The 20484-nt window shown below is 43.1% G+C and overlaps 1 protein-coding gene across 1 annotated transcript in view; it reads left to right on the forward strand.

The window, feature by feature from the left end:
- The window catches only part of LOC115798479 (uncharacterized), a 214761-nt gene that overhangs the window by 111337 nt on the left and 82940 nt on the right, over window positions 1-20484 (forward strand). Inside the window, exon 14 of the mRNA XM_030755332.1 lies at window positions 70-151. Coding sequence (XP_030611192.1) covers window positions 70-151 — 82 coding nt within the window. The remainder of the gene's footprint in view (window positions 1-69; window positions 152-20484) is intronic.

A 20484-nucleotide genomic window follows, 5' to 3' on the forward strand; every position in this document is an offset into this window, starting at 1 on the left:
TTTTATTTTTTACTTAAAGAAAGAGAAATAAGCTTGTTTTTTTTCCCTTTTCTTTTTTTGTGTCTTCAGACTGAGTCTCTGTAATCTCTCAGAGAGAAGCTGTGAAGTTCTGTCTTCAGTTTTTACTTCCCCGTCCTCTAGTCTGAGAGAGGTGGACCTGAGTAGCAATGAACTGAAAGACTCAGGGGTGAAAGCATTATGTTCTGGATTGGGAAGTCCACACAGTAAACTAGAAGCAGTCAGGTCAGGAGTCTTAACATCTTCTAACTATGAACATTTAAAATGTGTTTTGCTTTTGATTTTGAAGGAGTGAGATTTTATTTTCAAAATATAAAATTATTTTATTAGATGTCTGTTAAAGTAGACCAATGAGCGATTTCAGTGTACTTTCTAATTTGAAAATATGTTTGCATGTTTTCAGAGGTTTTCACCATTCATAATAAAAACCATTATTAATAGTAACCTCTTCAGAGTATTATAAGCCTCAAGATTATCTTCACCTAACTTCAGATTAAATTTAAAATATTTTTTCAGATGTTCATTTCTTAATTTAATAATTTCTCACACTAAATTATATCTTAAATACTTTCCTCATCTGGTCAACATACTACTTTGTTCACTGCTTTATTAATGACCAAATAGCTCCAAACCTACTTAGAGTCCCATCAGCCATAGCCCTTATTTTCCAATCAAAATCACTTTTATTTTTTCAGTTTTTATGTACCTTTTTTTTGAAGATGCCTTCTTCTTTGTATTCACCTGCACCACTTGAAAATTATCTCTCATGTTTGGTGTCTGCAGGCTGTCAGGCTGCCTGATCACAGAAGAAGGTTTTAAGTCTCTGGTCTCAGCTTTGAGCTCCAACCCCTCCCATCTGAGAGAGCTGGACCTGAGCTACAACCATCCAGGAGAGGCAGGAGTGAAGCTGCTGGAGCAGCTGAGACTGGAAACTCTCAGGTATGGCGAGGCCTGTTTCAGCCACAAGTGGTGTGTGACAGATGAGGAGCTGAATATTTTTCTCTGACCTTCACTCTGATCCTTTGTGATTCTTCAAACACATATTCAGCGTGAGGTAATCGCACATGTAGGAGATTTTTAATTGTTCATAACAGAAGATTTAGTTTAACACAAACGGGAGGCATCTGGGCCGGGGGTCTCCAGGTTTCCAGAAACATCAATAACAAGAAGGGCACTCGCCCACCACAAGTATACTATGTGCTGATACTACGTTGCAGTAGATACCACCCAATGCTGTCCTACTCCATCATAATTTACTAGATCACAAATACTAGGAATTAATTTTATTGGCTTGTAAAAAGTGTATAATATGATTTTATATTGTATCTAAAAATTACACCGACCTCCTGTAGTCTCACCACCCGCAGGAGGTGTTGTGGGGGTCAGGTGCAGTGTGTGTTTCGGGTGGTGGCCAAGGGCGTAGGCCCTGGCGGACCGATCCCTGGCTATTGAGACGGGCTACTGGGACATGGAATGTCACCTCTCTGGTGGGGAAGGAGCCTGAGCTAGTGCATGAGGTTGAGAGATACCAGCTAGATATAGTTGGGCTCACCTCAACATATAGCCTGGGCTCTGGAACCAGTCTACCGGAGAGGGGCTGGACTCTGTTACAGTCTGGAGTTGCCCTCAGTAAGAGGCAGCAAGCTGGGGTGGGTATTCTCGCATCCCCTTGGCTTGCTGCCTGCATCTCGGAGTTTTCACTGGTGGATGACAGGGTTGTTACCATGTGCCTTCGAGCCGGGGAACGGATAATTGATCCTGTCATTACAGGTTCAGACCCTTTTTCTTTTTTTCTTTTCCCAGGAATTAGTTGTCTAATTATTACAGTAACTGTAATAAAGACTAAAAGAGAAAATTAGAATTTGTCCATCTGATTTCCCAAAACATTTTCCTATCTTAAAAGATACAGGTTTATTCATTTATTTCTGAGTTCTCTACTAATTTTTGACAATGCTCTGGAGAATTGAACTGTTATGGTTAAATATTATTTAGACTCAATGAAAAACACAAGTCACATCTATGTCATTTTATTCTGCTGTTAATTATGTTTTGTTCTATCACTCACTAAGTTTCCAAATAGTCTCTGTAAAGTTGATCAACATTCCTGATTTAAGAGGCGCCTGAAAGCTGAAGGCTCTGCTTCCCATTCTACTCTTAAGTATCCTAGGAACCACAAGTAAGCCAGCAGTCTGAGAGTGAAGTGCTCTGTTGGGGTGATATGGTACTATGAGGTCTTTGAGATAAGATGGGGCCTGATTATTCAAGACCTTGTAGGTGAGGAGAAGGATTTTTAATTCTATTCTAGATTTAACAGGGAGCCAATGAAGAGAAGCCAAAATGGGAGAAATCTGCTCTCTCTTTCTAGTCCCTGTCAGTACTCTAGCTGCAGCATTTTGGATCAGCTGAAGGCTTTTCAGGGAGCTTTTAGGACAGCCTGATAATAATGAATTACAATAGTCCACCCTAGAAGTAATAAATGCATGAATTAGCTTTTCAGCATCACTCTGAGAAAGGATGTTTCTAATTATAGAAATATTGCGCAAATGCAAAAAAGCGGTACTGCATATTTGTTTAATATGTGCATTGAAGGACAAATCCTGGTCAAAAGTGACTCCAAGATTTCTCACAGTGTTACTGGAGGCCAAAGTAATGCCATCCAGAGTAAGTATCTGGTTAGACACCATGTTTCTAAGATTTGTGGGGCCGAGAACAAGAATTTCAGTTTTATCTGAATTTAGAAGCAGGAAATTAGAGGTCATCCAGGCCTTAATGTCTATAAGACATTCCTGCAGTTTAACTAATTGATGTGTGTCATCTGGCTTCATTGATAGGTAAAGCTGAGTATCATCTGCATAACAACGGAAATTGATGCATTGGTTTCTAATAATACTGTCTAAGGGAAGCATGTATAATGTAAATAAAATTGGTCCTAGCACAGAACCCTGTGGCACTTTCTGGCAGATGTGTTGCCCATTGGGGAAAGTCCGATTAAAATGGATTGGTGATGTATCATAATTGATGATTTCCCAGCTGCTTGGGTTTGTCTACTGGGTCTGAGTTACCTTTGCCTGCACTGACTGCAGCGGTCTGGCTAGCGACAGGATTTTTAAGTATGCAGAGCTAAACAAATGAAGTTCTAAAACAGTCACCACTGTGCAATGCACCACAAACAGGAAGTGATACGATAACACAATAGGAACTCAGATGAATGAGACTGCCACCAACAGCCCTTGTTAGAGCGATGTAATGTCCATGTGTGCATGCTGAAAGAGACTGTGCTGCTCTGCCCCCCCTCCTCCTTTCAGGGTGGAGCCTGCTGGAGTCCGATGGCTGATCCCAGGTCTGAGGAAGTGTAAGTGTGTTTTTAATGTGATTGATGAAAACAAAGCAGCACACATTCAACCATCTTCAAACTGTCACATCACTCATTCACATCTCTGATGTCAGGAGTCATCATCAAAGTGTCAATCAATGAACAGATGATGGATCAATAACTGCAGCTGGATTGTGTTTGTTCTCTCCATCAGATTCCTGTCAACTCACAATCGACACAAACACAGTGAACACAAAACTACAACTGACTGACAACAACAGGAAGGTGACACGTGTGGAGGAGGTTCAGTCATATCCTGATCATCCAGACAGATTTGATTATTGGCCTCAGCTGCTGTGTAGAGATGGTCTGACTGGTCGCTGTTACTGGGAGGTCGAGTGGACAGGAGAGGTTTTAATATCAGTGAGTTACAGAAGAATCAGCAGGAAAGGAAACAGCATTGACTGTGTGTTTGGAAGGAATGATCAGTCCTGGATTCTGTTCTGCTCTGAAGTTAAGGGTTACTCTGTCTGTCACAAGAACATAGAAACATTTATGTACACCATCTCCTCCTCCTCCTCCTCCTCTGTCTCTGACAGAGTAGCAGTGTATGTGGACTGTCCTGCTGGCACTCTGTCCTTCTACAGAGTCTCCTCTGACACTCTGATCCACCTCCACACCTTTAACACCACATTCACTGAACCTCTTTATCCTGGATTTACAGTCTGGCTCTCTGGTTCCTCAGTGTCTCTGTGCTGAGTTGAGTGTAAAGAGTGTCCTCCTGTCAGAGAAACTCTGACTGTTGAACAGATAGTTCAGTCTGTACATGTCTGTCTCTTTCACTCACAAACACGTTTTCAGATTCATGGATTCAATCAGTTGATGTTTGAAACTGTTCTCAATGATTCCTTGTAAACTTCTTCCTCTTCAGTCCTTTAAAGATGGAAGCTGCCATTATTCCAGGATCCACATGTTGTTTTTCTGTCTTTTTCCACTCAAAGCTTCACAGTGAATATCAGGATGTTGTGTTTCTCTGAAGCTCAGTTCAGCTCAGATGATTCAGTTCATGTCAGCTGCAGTTAGTTTGCTGCAGATGAGACAAACTGTGATATCAGAGAGGAATCACTGAGCTGCACTGACCCAAAACATCAATTTACAAACTGCTCAGAGACGTTCACACATTATTGTCCAATGAACACAAGTTTGGTGAGCAGCCAGAGTTCATCCTGATATTTATTTTACTGCTGTTAGAATGATGAAATCACAGCTAGACTTTAACTTGTCTGTGGTGGCATTTGGACAATTAAATTATCCTTTAGAAACTAGATGGAAATTTCATTATTTGACAACATTGATTTTTTTTAATATATTTTGTGAAATTTACTTCCTGTATCACCAGCTGATGTAAATTCCTGACTATGGAGCACATGTTACACTGTTGTAACTTCATTGCATAACCTTATTGTGTTGTGTTAGTCAGATCTGGCTCAGCAGGTTTTAAATGTTTTGCTTCAGCAGAGAATCTGTACAGTACTAAAGTCAAAGTGTGTAACTTGGATCAGCAATATTTGCTGAATGTGACAGTTTCAGTGATGTAGCAGGAACATCATTTCCTGTTCCTGGACTTCAGTTTTCTAGTTTGATTGTGAGTCTGTTCAGTGTCAGAATAATAAAGTGATTGTGATTAAACCGCACATCAGTGAGACTCTCCTGTTTGATCAGCAGAGAAAATCCCTCTATGTGTTCAAAATGTGCTGAACATTGACTGAAGCTCTAATAGAGACGGAGAGAGATCCTGTATCTGCTCCTTTGTGGGAGGAACAGGACGAGCACTGCCTGATATAGAAAAGGACCTCCAGCAGTCACTGGTGTGAACGTCTCTGAGCAAACAATCAGAAACAGTTTCCATGAGGGTGGCCTGAGGGCCGAATGTCATCGAGTGGGCCCTGTGCTCACTGCCCGGCACCGTGAAGCCAGCTGCTGTTTTCCATAGAATTGGCAGGTCCACCACTGGTGCCCTGTGCTTCTTCCAGATGAGAGCAGGTTCACTCTGAGCACATGTGACAGACATGAAAGGGTCTGGAGAAGCCGTGGACAACATTGTTGCTGTAACATCATTCAGCATGGCCGCTTTGGTGATGGCTCAGTGATGGTCTGGGGAGGTATATCCACGGAGGGACGCACAAACCTCCACAGGCTCAGCAACAACACCCTGACTGCCATCAGGTATTGGGATGCAAACCTTTAGACCCAGTGTCAGACCCCACGCTGGTGCAGTGGGTCCTGGGTTTTTCCTGCTGTATGATTATACCCGGCCTCATGTGGTGAGATGATGCAGGGAGTTCCTGGAGGATAAAGTAACTGATACCATTGACTGGCCCCCATGCTTGCCTGGCCTAAAGCCAACAGAACACCTCTGGGACATTATGTTTAGGTCCATCTAACGCCGCCAAGCTGCACCTCAGACTGTCCAGGAGCTCGGTGATGCCCTGGTCTAAAACTGGGAGGAGACCCCCCAGGACATCATCTGTGGTCTTATTAGGAGCATGCCCCAACATTGTCAGGCATGCGTGCGAGCACATGGGGACCACACAAACTACTGAGTATGATTTCAGTTGCTCCAATGAAATGGCATCAAAATAGACCAGCCTGCTGCATCATTTTTCTCTGTGATTTTTGGGTGTCTTTTTAAACTCCGCCCCCTGTGGGCTCGTACCTCTGGACTTCCAGGTCATACTCGGCACAGATGTTCCTGTACTATGTCGGCTCCTTGGTCACAGCGTTCCATGTTTGCTCTGCCTGCTAGCATCTCATCATGTGAGGTTTAAATCCCTCCACCTCCTCTACAAATACAGACTCAGAGTGAATGGAGCTTTCCCTGCTGCTGTCACTCACACTGATCACTGAACAGTGAGGAGTTCAATCTGAACATCAATGCTTTCTGTTTGTGTGGAGACACAGAGTGACCGATCTGAGCTCATTCATGAGATCACATCTGCTGTGCCTCCCTCAGTCACAAAGTGAAGGTCCATATTCACATATTCACACAGTACCGACTTATGAAGGAATATTTACAACAGTGGAAACCAAATGTGCTCAAATTAAACTATTACAAATCCTTCCATTTTTGCCCACTTGTGAGCTCAGAGAGGGTTCATATCTGCAAAGTTCTTGTTTTTAGAACTCACAAAATCTATTTGTGCGATCTGTCTTGTTGTTTGCAACAATAAATATGATATTTTGACATTAACATCAGAAAGTTTATGAAGTATCCAGAGTTATTTTTCTGTGTTCAGTTGTTAACAAGCCCAAACGTTCTTCTAGCTCTGCTATTTGCTCGCTGACCACAAAGACAGGTTTTCCCTACAGGCGTGTCTGCTGGAGACAGACAGGTGAGGTCGAAAGCATCGAGCCTCTTTTGGCCCTTGAAAAGCAAACATACGCCAGAGGGGACGGCTCCAAATGCCCTGGCATAGTCTCCAGGAGTTACAGGGATATTACATTTTCTGACAAATTCTTCATAGCTGAGCAAAAGTCCTTCACTATTGAATAACTGCTCAACCCATATGATGATGTTCTGAAACCAATATTCCACAAACAGAGATTTCCAATTGTAGAAGATGTCTTTGTTACTCCAAATCAGAAAGTTGTGGGGTTAGCGCTGCTCCTTCGGGTGTTGCTGTTGCGTTGAGACGTAAACAGGAAGTGACACACGGGCTGTGCACACTTAAGAGCAAATGACTAAAACTGTAAACTTAATTATCCATAAGAGTTGATTACTTGTTGGGATAGAAACGTAACACAATCAAACACAAAGATTTTAAAGGAATGAAATGAAACAACAGGAAGTGGAAATCATGACAATAAGACTCTTTTTGTGCCACACAGTTGTCACTGACACACACTGTAATCAATCCAACAGGATGCTGATAGCAGCAAATACATGTTAGAGCTCAGAGGAGGATCTGAGTTTAAGCTCCTGCCTCCTGAACAGGAAGATGGAAGGAAAGGAGAGAAATGTTGCTGTATTCCTGGGAAAGGGAAATTCAGAGGAAAATCACAGACTTTCAAAGTAAGAGCTGAGAAAAGGAGGCCAGATTGAAGCTTCACTTTTCACATTAAAGTCTGATGTTTGGGAATCTGAAGGATGATGTTACTGTAAAAAATCTCACCTGCTGCTCCTGCTTTTCTTCTTCTGCAGCTTAAACAAATATATAAATATATCTGCATGCTCTGCTGAGCCAAGAAAAACAATCTGAAGATTTTGAAATGGTGTGTGTATCTTTGAGGAGTTTTTGAAACAGCTGCTACAGAGTCTGAATGTGTTCTGGCAGCATTTCACATTGAAATATTAACAAGCTCTGAAATATCATCATAAAATGATCTCAGACCATTAAATGTAGAAAATCAATCAAACTGAAGTTCAGAGTCTCGGCTCAAAGAGTCCAAATGATTCCATGAGGAAAGATTACTGTGATCAAATCAATGAGCAGTTATTGTTTGGAAATGATAATCAGACATTTTCAGGGAGTTTTTTGTCTTTCTCAGGAATTTACAGACTGATAGAAACTCATCTGGATCATCTGATGTGGTTTTAATGATGTGTTGATGTTTTTCACTGTGATCACAGCGTCTGAATGTTGGAGCCAAACAGAAACAAGCCCCACGCGGTCACACAAGTCTAACAATGAACTGTTGATGATGAAGTTCAACCAATCACAGCACTGAAACCTAAACAGAAACCTGTGCAGACACCAGGAGAACATGCAGACTCCACACAGAAAGGCTCGGGAGGCTCAAGTTCTACTCATTTGATCTCTTGGCTGTAAAATGTAAGACGAGATCTGTTTGGTCCCAAAATGTCAAAATATTCCTCTGAGGTAAAGTGTTGGCCTTGGTTCATCCCCACACTGTGACCTTTCCAACAAACAACATTGATCTGTTTGGATTCATCATTTTACTGAGACATTTGGATTATAAAATTGATATAAAAATGAAGATTATTTCAAGAGGAAGATTTTCATGCAGGTAATCATTGATTTGATTATCAGTTAAGAGTAATTATTGATGAAGATGGACTGCAGGCTGTACTGTTTAAGCCTATCAGCTGATCACTGACATGATGCTGTGTTGAAAGAACTGAGTTTGTATGAACAGGTGAGTTTGTTCATTTCAAAGAAGCTCAATGATTTCTGCATTAATATCAAAGATCAAAATCATTGCATCATGGTTGATAACTGTGCAAAAATAGAAACATCAGTGGATTCACTTCCTGGAGGAAACCTGTAGTTTAGAGGAAATGCAGTGATTGGATCCATTTCTCCGTCCATCCTGGTCATTATTATTAAGAAAGTTTGTTTGCTTCAACCAATCACAACTTTGGAAAATGTGATTACATCACACACACCAACATGGTCGACCACACCTCCTCACTGAGGTCAAAGTTTAGTCGACCTTTAGTTTTAACAGACTTTGAGGCTGTGACAGAGTTAGACGAGGGCTTCATGACTTCACACGTAGATTCAGACTCAGTCTGACCAATCAGAGGGCAGATTTTTAGGAGGGAACACACACACACACACACACACACACACACACACACACACACACACACACACACACACAGCACAGAGCCTTGGAAGCATTAACAGCTGCAGTCAAACATCTGTATGACCTCAGCCTGAGTCCAAGTCAAAGCTTGTGGAGCATCAATGAAACAGCGACCTCTGACCTCTGTATGGAGCCCAGTTCCAGGGGCTCCTCCTCCCCGTCTCCTGCAGACAGCAGAGATTTTTAGTAGCATTTCCCTTTACACAGTACAAACCTGTGCAGTTTTCCTGCTCGCACACTTTTAGTATATGGAGGCTGATGAACTCACCCAGCTGAAAAACTTCCACTTTCCTCAGTTTATCTTTGTCATCAGAAACAGCTGAAACGTTTTACAATGCAGTTATTAATGAATAAAGTTGTTGTGACTGTTTGAAATAGAGAGATGACAAACAGACTAAAATAAGCTGTAGAAACATGAAGCCACCTCTCAGAGTAGTTTCCTCTATTCCACTTTCATTGTTGCTGTCTGAAATGTAACGATTCCCTTATTCAGAGTTCTTCTAAAACAATCGCACACATAGATATAGATGTCTAGAAGATCTATTTTCTCTCTCTGCTTCATCCTTTTGTCTGATTGTGTGAAACTCTTGTTGCAGATGTGGAGAAACAGCTGCAGGTAAAAACAGCTCTAAGAGCCGAGCTCGTGATCTGAATGTCATTCTTGGATCTGACAGACGTGAACATTTTCACAGCACAGTTGTTCAACAGTTGTTCACCTTCATCAACTCTTGTTGTTGGACACAGATAGAGATCCTTCTTCTTCTCTCCCTGTAAATAACACTCTTGTCTCTGACTGTCTGATTCCAACAAACTGCTGTTACACATCTGCACAAACATCCACTCACATCTGGATGAGGGCAAACAGCTGTTTTCCTCCTTTCAGCATTCTTTGCAGCTGGAAGCACTGAAACTCTTCACAATGGACTCACTCAGCATTAGATTTGTTCTTGCTCTAAACAAAAACATTGGGCCACACTTCTTAATCTTTGAGTTCAGGTGTGAAGAAGCAGTCACGTGATTTCAGGAAACGGCGCCTCGTTTGGCTTTTATCACGTGAAATTGTGAAAAACGATTCGGACCTCCACAAAGACTTGATGTGAAAACGCCCCCTTTGCTCCACACAGCCCTCGAGGCTTTAGTATCAGATGGAACATCACTAATGTTTCCCTGTTTGCAGTCTCCAAAGGACGACCGCTCACCTGCATAACTCACCTGCTGAGTCTGCTCCTCTTCATCTACACTCTCTGGTCTGCATTCAGCTTCCCTGCCTGCCTCCTGAAAATACTCCCCCCATGGACTAACTAAGCAGCGACCCCTCCCTAGGACACGCTGGCTCATTTGGCCGAGTAACCGAGCACTACTCACTGCTCTGATCTTCAGACTCCTTTTCTGTGGATTTGCTTTCCTTGGAGCTTCTGGACTAACACGTCTCTCTTCTGCCACAGAGACCTCCTGCCTCGAGGCACCTGCTCCCTGTGTCAGTCTCACCTTTGACCCTCGTCTGCTGAAAATCCCTGTGGTGAAAAATAAAGCCTGAAGCTGGTTCCTCTGTCTCTAATGTGTCTGCACTTGAGTCCTCCATTTGTATGGTCCTCACTGGCCTCTGACCTCTTTATTTTCTAGTGTCCTCTGCAGCCCTGCATTACTTTAACAAAGCATTGATGATGATCTGATTGTGACAGTTTTCCCCTCAATGCTGTTTTTGCTTTGTTGCCACTCTGGTTGTTCATTTGTGAGGAAGGAGAGAGGAGGTTTCTGGAGGAGCTTAGATTGAGGAAGCATAGATGTGTCCTATGTGGAAGTCTCTGATGGAGCGCTGTGATGGATGAATGCTGCACATCCACACATGACCACAGACTGTCTGCATGTGACAGTTTATTCTCAGTGTGCAGTCACTATTGTAACCTGTTTAAAATGAGCAGCTGTCATAGTGAGGTTTAACTGATGCTGCTCCACTTGGTGCATTTCCAAACTTTCATTTATTTACAATTAATGAGGCCAAAAATGTCCAAATTATGGTTTTAGATGAAATCCATTGAAAATAAATCAAATCAGCACAGTTCACCTCCATATTCTATATATCTGCTGCACCATCATAGGCAGACAATAGTTCACCTCTAACTGGCAGCACCTGCTGCTGCTTTAATTCCTGCAGCTCACACACACGAGACTCAGTGAAAGAGAAAACAGTGAAAGTGTGCGTCTTCCTTCTGTGATGTTAGTCAGATACAGCTGTAAAATGTGTTCCTGCAGCAGAGAGTCTGAACAGTATGAAACTAAAGGAGTATTTACTAAATGTGAATGAGACAGTTTCAGTCAGTAATGCAGCAGGAAAACAGCAGCAGGATCATTAGTTTGTGTTCCTGACTCCAGATTTCTGCTTTGATTGTGAGTCTGTTCAGAGTCCAGATAAAAAACTGAGTGAGTAAAAAGCACATCACAGTGAGACCTCCTGTTTGATCAGCAGAGAAAATCTCTGCTCTAAATATGATGAAGGTTCACTGAAGCTCCAATCAAACTAACATCTCATTTAACTGGGAAGCAGTTTGACTCTAAGTTGATGGTTTGTCGCTCTCTGCTGGTCAAAAGATGAACTACACTCTGATCTTCATGACTGGCTCTCATTAAATATGTAGAACATCCTTCATTTACTTCCTGTGATATAGAACTGATCTGATGGATGACCCTGATGATAAACATTCACACTGTTAACCTTGGGTAAATATCCCACACATACCTGTAAGTGGAAGTGATGAACTCCTTCTTTCAGTGTGTTTCTCCAACATTTCAGCCTTTATTTCAACCAGAGAGAATCAGGAGGTGTTCATGAAATTAACAACAGGTGCACTAGAGGGGCGACAATGAGACAATCCCTGAAACAGGAATGGTTTTACAGGTGAAGGTGACAGTTTTCTCCTCCTCATCTTTTCTGTTTTTTCTCTAGTTTGTATTTGGCTGCGGTCCTCTAGTGGGCGCTGTGCTCACTGCCTGACTCAGTGGAGCCTGATCTGCATTTGCCACAGAAAACCAGAACTGGCAGCTCTGTGCTTTTCACAGATGAGAGCAGGTTCACTCTGAGCACATGTGACAGACGTGAAAGGGTCTGGAGAAGCCGAGGAGAACATCATGCTGCCTGTAACATCATCAGCATGACCGGTTTGGTGGTTTGGTGGTGGGTCAGTGATGGTGTGGGGAGGCAGATCCATGGAGAGAGGCACAAACCTCTACAGGTTAGACAGCAGCACCCTGACTGCCATCAGGTATCAGGATGAACTCCTTGGACTCATTGTCAGATCCTACGCTGGTGCAGTGGGTCCTGCTTCAACAATGCCTCATGTAGTGAGAGTATGCAGGCAGTTCCTGGAGGATGAAGGAACTGATACCACTGACTGGCCCCCACACTCACCTGACCTAAATCCAATAAAGCACCTCTGGGACATTATGTTTCAGTCCATCTGACACCACCAGGATGCACCTCAGGCTGTCCAGGAGCTCAGTGATGCTCTGGTCCAGATCTGGGAGGAGATCCCCCAGGACACCATCCATCATCTCATTAGGAGCCCCAACATTGTCAGTCATGCATACAAACACGTGGGGGTCACACAATCTACTGAGTGCTGTTCTGAGCTGCTGCAATGAAATCTCTGCTAAATGGACTCACCTGCCACATCATTTTTTCACTCTGATTTTCAGGCTGTCTTTGAATTCAGCCTCTGCAGGCTGATCATTTCCATCCAATGATGTGGCATCCTTTCATTCCTAACACATGACCCGCTCCATATCAGTGCAGATATCCAGCATTTGAAATCTGAGCTGTTTCCAAAGTGTTCCTTGAAGTTTTTGAGCAGTGTGTTTTACATGAAGAGTTTTTAAATGATCAAATAATTGAAATGTTTTTATAATTGTGCTGCTAACTGTTGTTAACCACACTGATACCAACAGCTTCATATTAATGTGGATGAACTGGACTGTTCCAGAGAAACTATCAGGATCACTGCCCTCCAGTGGTCACTGTCAGTAACTACAACTCTGCACATCCAATAATCCTGACATTATGACACATTTCCTGCAGTGTTTCAGCACTAATGTTCATCAGTGTGATAATGACGCTCTATATGGGAACACAGAAGTTATTAAACACTGACGTCAGCAGAGATGAGCTGATGAGTGCTTACTGCCCTCAGGTGGTCACAGAGAGGAACTGCAGGTTAGCTTCAGAGAGCAGATACACTGTAACAAATGCATATTAAGAGGTTTCTCAGTGTGAATTTAATCCAGACTTTATCAAGGACACAACTCATCAAACACATTAAAGACACAAAGTGAGAAAACAGCAGTAATTTGTTATTTGTGGTGTTTGAATTTCAAGTGTCAGACAGAAATGATCAGAGCTCGTGGACACTGAATGAGGACAAAGTGTCTTTGTCATCGTCTCAAACAGGAACATCTCGGGCCTGTATGGGCTCCATGTGCATTCACACACTTTGATTTTTCACTACAATTTACACAGACAAAAAAACAGAAACGGCTCATTTTTTCATCCTTTTTGATTATTTGGTTGTCTTTTGGTAAAACCAAAGTAATGTTTTCGTTTTAATTATTTTTTCTTCATCACAAATTAATTGAGCCTTCAATATTTCATTGTCATTGCTGGGTGTGCCTTCAGTGCCTCGTTGCTTCTGTTTGCTTCGATCACTGACGTTTGTGCTGCGATCTTGGAGAGAAAGGCTTGTTGGCCTCCAGAGGTGCAGTGTGTAAAGAGAGAAGCTCACAGCTCTGTGATCATGTGTCACACTTACTTTTACTGCACATTTGATGCAGTTCAGCCTTTAGCAGCTGATTTCAAATGAGCAATAATTCATCTCTGTACACTGAGAGGCGCTGCACATTATTGTGTCTTATGACAAAGGACAGTAAAAACCTCGGTCACATTAAATACATGTTCTGTCTTTGATTTCCAGATGTGCTCATTTAAATACCATACCATACCATCTTTATTTATAAAGCACTTTAAAACAACCACAGCTGACACAAAGTGCTGTACATTAAAACACAAATAAATAACAATTTAATAACTCTTTCAGGTTAAAAAAAAAAAAAAAAAAAAAAAAAAAAAACAGTTTAAAACTAGATCCCGCTGGAGTTAAAAGCCAAGGAAAAAAGATGGGTTTTAAGACGAACTTTAAAAGTGGACAGTGAAGGGGCCGCTCTAACCTGCAAAGGCAAGTCATTCCATAACTTAGGACCAACAACAGAGAAAGCCCTGTCCCCTCTGAGCTTCCTTCTTGATCTTGGTACCTCCAAGAGCAGCTGGTCTGCTGACCTGAGAGACCGGCAAGGTATGTAGGGGTGAAGAAGCTCAGAGAGGTAAGGCGGGGCAAGATTGTGCAAAGATTTAAAAACAAACATAAGAATCTTAAAATGAATCCTAAAATGTACAGGCAACCAGTGAAGTGAGGCCAGGACAGAGGTCACGTGCTCTCTCTTTTGAGTTCCCATCAAAAGTCGTGCAGCAGCATTTTGAACCAGCTGCAGACGTGAGAGTAGCGACTGACTGACTCCAAAATAAAGTGAATTACAGTAATCCAGTCGAGATAAAATAAAAGCATGGATCACTGTTTCAAAATGCTGCCTAGATAGAAATGCTTTTACTGATACCAATTGCTTCAAATGATAAAAACTGGACTTAACCACAGCTCTGATTTGGCTGTCCAATTTAAAATCACTGCCCACCTTAAAACCAAGATCAGTAATAATGGGTTTAAAATATACCTCCAAGGGTCCCAGGTCAACAGAGGAGGACTCACAGGAGCCACTGGGTCCAAACACCATTACCTCTGTTTTCTTTTCATTAAAATTTAAAAAGTTCAAGGCCAACCAAGCTTTAATATCACCTAGACATGCCAGGAGATGTTTTATGGAATGGATATCCTTCTTCTTCAAGGGCAAATAAATTTGACAATCGTCAGCATAACAATGAAATGAGATTCCATGTTTTCTGAGGATAGAACCCAGAGGCAGTAAATACAGTGAGAAAAGCAGTGGGCCCAGAATTGAGCCCTGTGGGACACCACATGGCAGAGAAGCAGCAGATGATTCAGCATCAAGAATGCTCACAGAAAAAGTTCTCTCTGCCAGGTAAGAACTGAACCATTTAAGAACAGTGCCACCAATGCCTACTAAGTGGTGTAAACGAGATATTAAAATGTTGTGATCTACTGTATCAAAGGCAGCAGTTAGGTCAAGTAAAACCAGAACAACATGGTTCCCAGAATCACATGCAAGAAGGATGTCGTTAAAAACCCTTAATAAAGCAGATTCTGTGCTATGAAGGGTTTTAAAACCTGACTGAAAAACCTCCAGGGTGCTATTCTCATCTAAAAACTGTTTCAGCTGACAGTACACAATTTTTTCTAAAACCTTAGAAAGAAAAGGCAGCTTGGAAATAGGCCGATAATTAGCCAGCACAGCAGGATCAAGACCAGGTTTCTTAAGCAGTGGCTGGACTACTGCATGTTTAAAAATAGCAGGGACCACACCTGAGGACAGACTGCTATTTATAATGGTAAGAACAGGCTGCCCTATACTAGATAAAATTTCTTTAAAAAATCGTGGAGGGACAGGATCATGGGGGGAACCTGATGGCTTAATATGGCCGACCACATCCTCTAAAAGTGAGAGAGTCACAGACTCAAACTGAGTGAAAACAGCAGAGCAAGGGACTGAAACAGAGGGGTCAGAACCAGGAGCTGTGATAAGAGCCCTGGTACTAGCAACCTTTTCAATAAAAAAACGCAGAAAATTATTGCACGTATCAGGAGAAGCTTCCAAACAGGCATTCTGTGGAGCATTAAGCACAGAGTTAATAGTGTTAAACAAAAGATGTGGGTTATGGCTGTTGGAGGAAATAATTTTTGCAAAGTATTCCCTTTTTGCCTCTTTAACCGTGCTCTGGTAGTGACGCCAGCAGTCTTTTAAAATTTGAAGAGTCACCTGCAGTTTATCTTTTTTCCACCTTCGTTCAGCTCGGCGACATTCCCTCCTCACAGCACGAGTTCTGTCATTAAACCACGGCTCAGGTTTAGTCTTTGGCTGCCTGGTTTTTAATGGAGCCACCGAGTCCAGGATGGTTTGACAGGAAGAGTAGAACCAAGAAATAAGCTCTTCTGTATCAGAGGAGATAAAGTCAAACGAACCACAGAGGTGAAAAAAAGCAGTAGAAAACTGAGCGGCAGTGGACGGGTTAATAACCCGACAGCGCCGAACAGGAGCGCGAGTTTTAACTGCAGTACGTGTCAAACTAGCAGTGAATAACACAGGCAGATGATCCGAGAATACAGAGTCACAGATTTCCAGGTTAGTCACAGGCAGACCGCAGGAAAGAACCAGGTCCAGTGTGTGTCCGTGCTCATGTGTAGGGCCGGGTACGGCCTGTACCAGGTTAAAAGAGTCAAGAAGGCTTAAAAAGTCCTTTACCAGTGGCTTATCAGGACAACACACATGTATATTAAAATCTCCAACAATAAGAACATATTCATAATTAGGTATAATCCCTGCTAGAAAATCAAAGAAGTCATTTATGAAGTTTTTGTTGTATTTGGGGGGCCGGTAAACCACAGCGCAGAAAACCGGGTTAATGTGCCTCATCTCAAACGAGGTAAACTCAAAGCTGGAGAATGACGACTGTAGAAAGCACTGCTTACATTTGTAGTCCTGTTTGTGAACAGTCGCTGTGCCTCCGCCTCTCCCTGAAGCCCGCGGTGAGTTAAAATAACAACAATCCTCTGGTAAAAGCTCAGACAGAGCACTGGACTCGCCAACACTCAGCCACGTCTCAGTCACAAACAGAAGATCCAGGTTACGGGAACTAAAAAAGTCCCGAAGAATAAAAGTTTTATTCGCCAGCGACCTGGCATTTACCAGGCCAATCCTGACAGGAACTGGAGCATGGGCTCCAACAAGTCGGGAAACCCGGCACAGCGGTCTCAGGTTTCGGAGACATTGTCGGCGCATGTTGAGCCGGAGAGGGCATGGGCGGCGGGGCCGAAGGGCTTCAAAGCCGACAATGGGCACCAAACAGGCATCAACGGGATCCAGGAAACGCCGAGGCACACGAGATCCTAGAAACGATCCATGCACCGATCGGGTAGAAGCAGAAGAGTGCGTCAGGTAAAATTTCAGCTTCACCAGCCGGCCGCTTCTTCTTCCGCGACGACGATGACGTCTCCGCCGGGAAGGCAGCGCAGGAACCCGCCACAGATGACTCGGAATCTCCGACAGAAACGGGGGCAAGGATTGCTGTCCACCAACCCCAAATATCACCATGTCCTGGACCGAAGGTTGGAGGTCCAGTAGTGTTCGGCGATCATACACCAGCAGAGACTCAGTTCCATAAATGACATAGGTTAAAAACAATATAAACACAAACAAACATGAGAATGACAGACGAGCAGCCACACACACCGGCGCCATCTTACGTATCATCCCACGTCACCAATGATGACGTAACCAGTCGTGATTCAAATGTTCTGGATTATCAGGAACAGCTTACTGGAGCAGCTGGATCCTGAGAGCCTCCTGGAGGTCAGGGTTCATTGTGGTCCTGGCTGCTGTTGGCAGTAAAGTAACAAATGTACTTCTTCTTGTACTCCAGCCATTAGCGAATACTTCAAGTCTTAATGAAACAGACATGTGGAAGAAGCTTTCCTCTGAGAGTCAAACTTGTGTCAAAGATAAAGCAGATAAAGAGTCCCAGAGAAAAACAGTGATTTCCTCACAGTGCTCACTGAGAGGCTTCCTGCTCCTCAACAATACAAACTGTTCAGTTCACATGTGATTAAGGACGCAGCTCAGCTAAAACCACTCAAACTAAATTGCACTCTTTTCTTTCATATGCAGTGAAAGCAGTTTGAATTCAGACTCACAATATAAACACATCATTTTAGAGGCTGCGTTCAAGAACAGGACAGTGATGCTGGTTTCTGTGAAACCTCCAAATATTTCCAGATGTTTCTAAAGATGGAAACAGAATTGAAGCCCAGCTGATCAGTTTCTGATTTTCCTGACTGTGAACTTGCCCTCAAACGCCTCTCTGTGTGTTTCCTTCCTGTTAAACTTTCACTTTCTCTCTCCTGAACTCGGAGCTGCAGATGATCGTCTCCGTGTGAAGCTCCGTGTGAAGGTAATGAAGCAGTCTGTGAGCTTTTCCTGGCTAACATCAGCTGTGTGCAGCTTAGAAACACCACAAATCTGCCGCTCCATAGTTCACGGTAACGGACTCACAACAGGAACAACGAGGCCGAGCGTGCCGCCATTTTGTGTGTGAGTGTGAGTCCGTGGATGAGAGCAGTTTGTTTGTGTCCTCACTCCTGCTCGACACTTTTTCACAGCTACAGTTACTTCAGCCTGTACAGATTCAAAGTACAGCTTACATGTTACTGAGTGTAACAGGATCTACTTTCAGTACTTTAAGTACACGTCACAGTGTCAAAGTGAATCAGTGTGTGTGTGTGCTGGGCTGATGTGTGTTTCCTCTGCAGGTGAAGGTAGAAAGTGTGTGTGAGCTGATGTGAATTCAGCAGCATGGATCAGTGTGAGGACAGAGAGGAGGGAGTCCCTCCCTCTAAAACCACTCTGTGTGGGGAACATGAGAGCCAGACCAAAGCTCAGAGGTGAGATGACCATCTCTAACTGTCCATGACTCTTCTCCATGTCACAGCTCAGCACTCACATCACTGCTGCATCATTATTCACAGGAACCAACCTGGACCTGAACCTGGACCTGAACCTGAACCCAGCTGTGTGTCCTTAAAGAGCGACAAGTCAAAGGATCTTCCTGTTCAGTTTAAATCAGGTGTTCCTCCTCCTGCAGAGAGGTAATGTGTGTCTAAATGTTGTTCCTGACTCAGTGTTTCTGAATAAATTCTCCATCATGTTTAATGTCAGCTCAGCTCTTTTTCACACACATTTCTGTGTTCATATGTGAAGCGGTGTGTGTTGGAGTTTGTTGGACAAACACAGCAGTCAGAGTGTAAAGAATGGATGTTGTAGGAGGTGTTTGTGTAGTGAAGAGGCTGAGTGTCTGTAGGACTGCAGCTGCTCCAGCAGGGGGCTCCTTTGAGCTGTGCTTCAAACACAGGAGACACCTTTGTGAGTCTGTATTTGATGTCCTGGTGACACGTTTGTCTTCATGAAGGTTTATGGATCATTGTTCTATCCTCACATGTCTGAGGGGCTGTAATGGTTCATACGTTGCTTCCATGTGAGCATGAAGGTTTCAAACAGCATTCGATCTATAGTGTTTTAGTGACTCAGAGGAAGTTGTTGAGAACTGGGAGCTCAGCAGTGAAAGCACAGAGAGAGAGACTGTCTTACTCCAGGGCGCTTCAGCTGAAACTAAATCTTTGTGAAGGAGTTGGTGAGAGCTGTTAGGACTAAACCACAGTGAGCTGAAAGCTGTGAACAGCTGCAGACTGAGCTGTAGATTCTCAGTGGGATCACTGAGGGCTAGTAAAGCTTTGCTGCTACAGGGAGTCATCTGCTTCACTCTTCATCCAAACATCACTTCATGGACTTTGAGCTTGTGTTGGTCCCTGTGTGGATGAGAGCTAATTCTTCATGATTCCTTCACAGAGTGGATCAGGAGAGCTCAGAGGATCCCAGTGGTCAGTCTGCCCAGCAGCATCAAACACAGCTGGACTCCATATTTATGGTTTGTACATGTACAACAACTACTGTTACATCTGTTCTTTCAGTCATCTCCATGCTGCACTTTGTACACCAGTGGATTGCACTGCTCAACATTGTTACCAAAGATGTCTGCTTCACAGAGAAAATGTGCTTTTTCTTATGGATTTTGATCTCTGTCTATAGATGCTCCACAACCATTTTTATTGAACCACGTAGAGCAGCAACAGAGGAAATGCAGAGGAAGTGATCAGAACATTTTGTGTGGATGTCATTATCTTGTTATTACTGAGCAAGTATCTCTATGCTGTCAGCTGGAGCAGCACAGTCATATTCATGTGTAATATGTGACATTTAATTGCTCATTAATTGAAGGTTCCAGAACACTTTAACTGCTGCTTGTACAATATTTCATATCCTTAAAAATATATAAATGTGTGTTTGCCCACAAAAAAGAAAAATACATTTGGGGCCATAGCAGTTTTGCCCTTTTAGGCCCCCCCAAAGAAAATCCTGTGTGAACCCCACAAAGAAAACACACATGGGGCCCAGGCAGGCTCGTCCATGTGGAGGCTACAGCACATTTGACCTTTACAGTCCCCATGAGGGTTTTCTATGGGCCCTAAAGGGCAAAACTCTTCTGGGCAATTCCCCTACTCTCTTCTGCTCTCAGTGGGGACAGATGCCTTTTTTTCTCTCTCCCAACCCTCTCCTTATCTTCTCTGCTTTGCTGCTTGGCTTGTGCTCAAGAGCCTCTCTTTACACATCTCTGAACTGGAAATTAAAACTATGGATTTGGTCAGCTGGTCTGTCAACACTATTGATCAGATTTTCTCCAAGACGAGATTGGGAAAAGG

Source organism: Archocentrus centrarchus, chromosome 2, assembly GCF_007364275.1.
Source record: "Archocentrus centrarchus isolate MPI-CPG fArcCen1 chromosome 2, fArcCen1, whole genome shotgun sequence".
Classification (NCBI taxonomy): domain Eukaryota; kingdom Metazoa; phylum Chordata; class Actinopteri; order Cichliformes; family Cichlidae; genus Archocentrus; species Archocentrus centrarchus.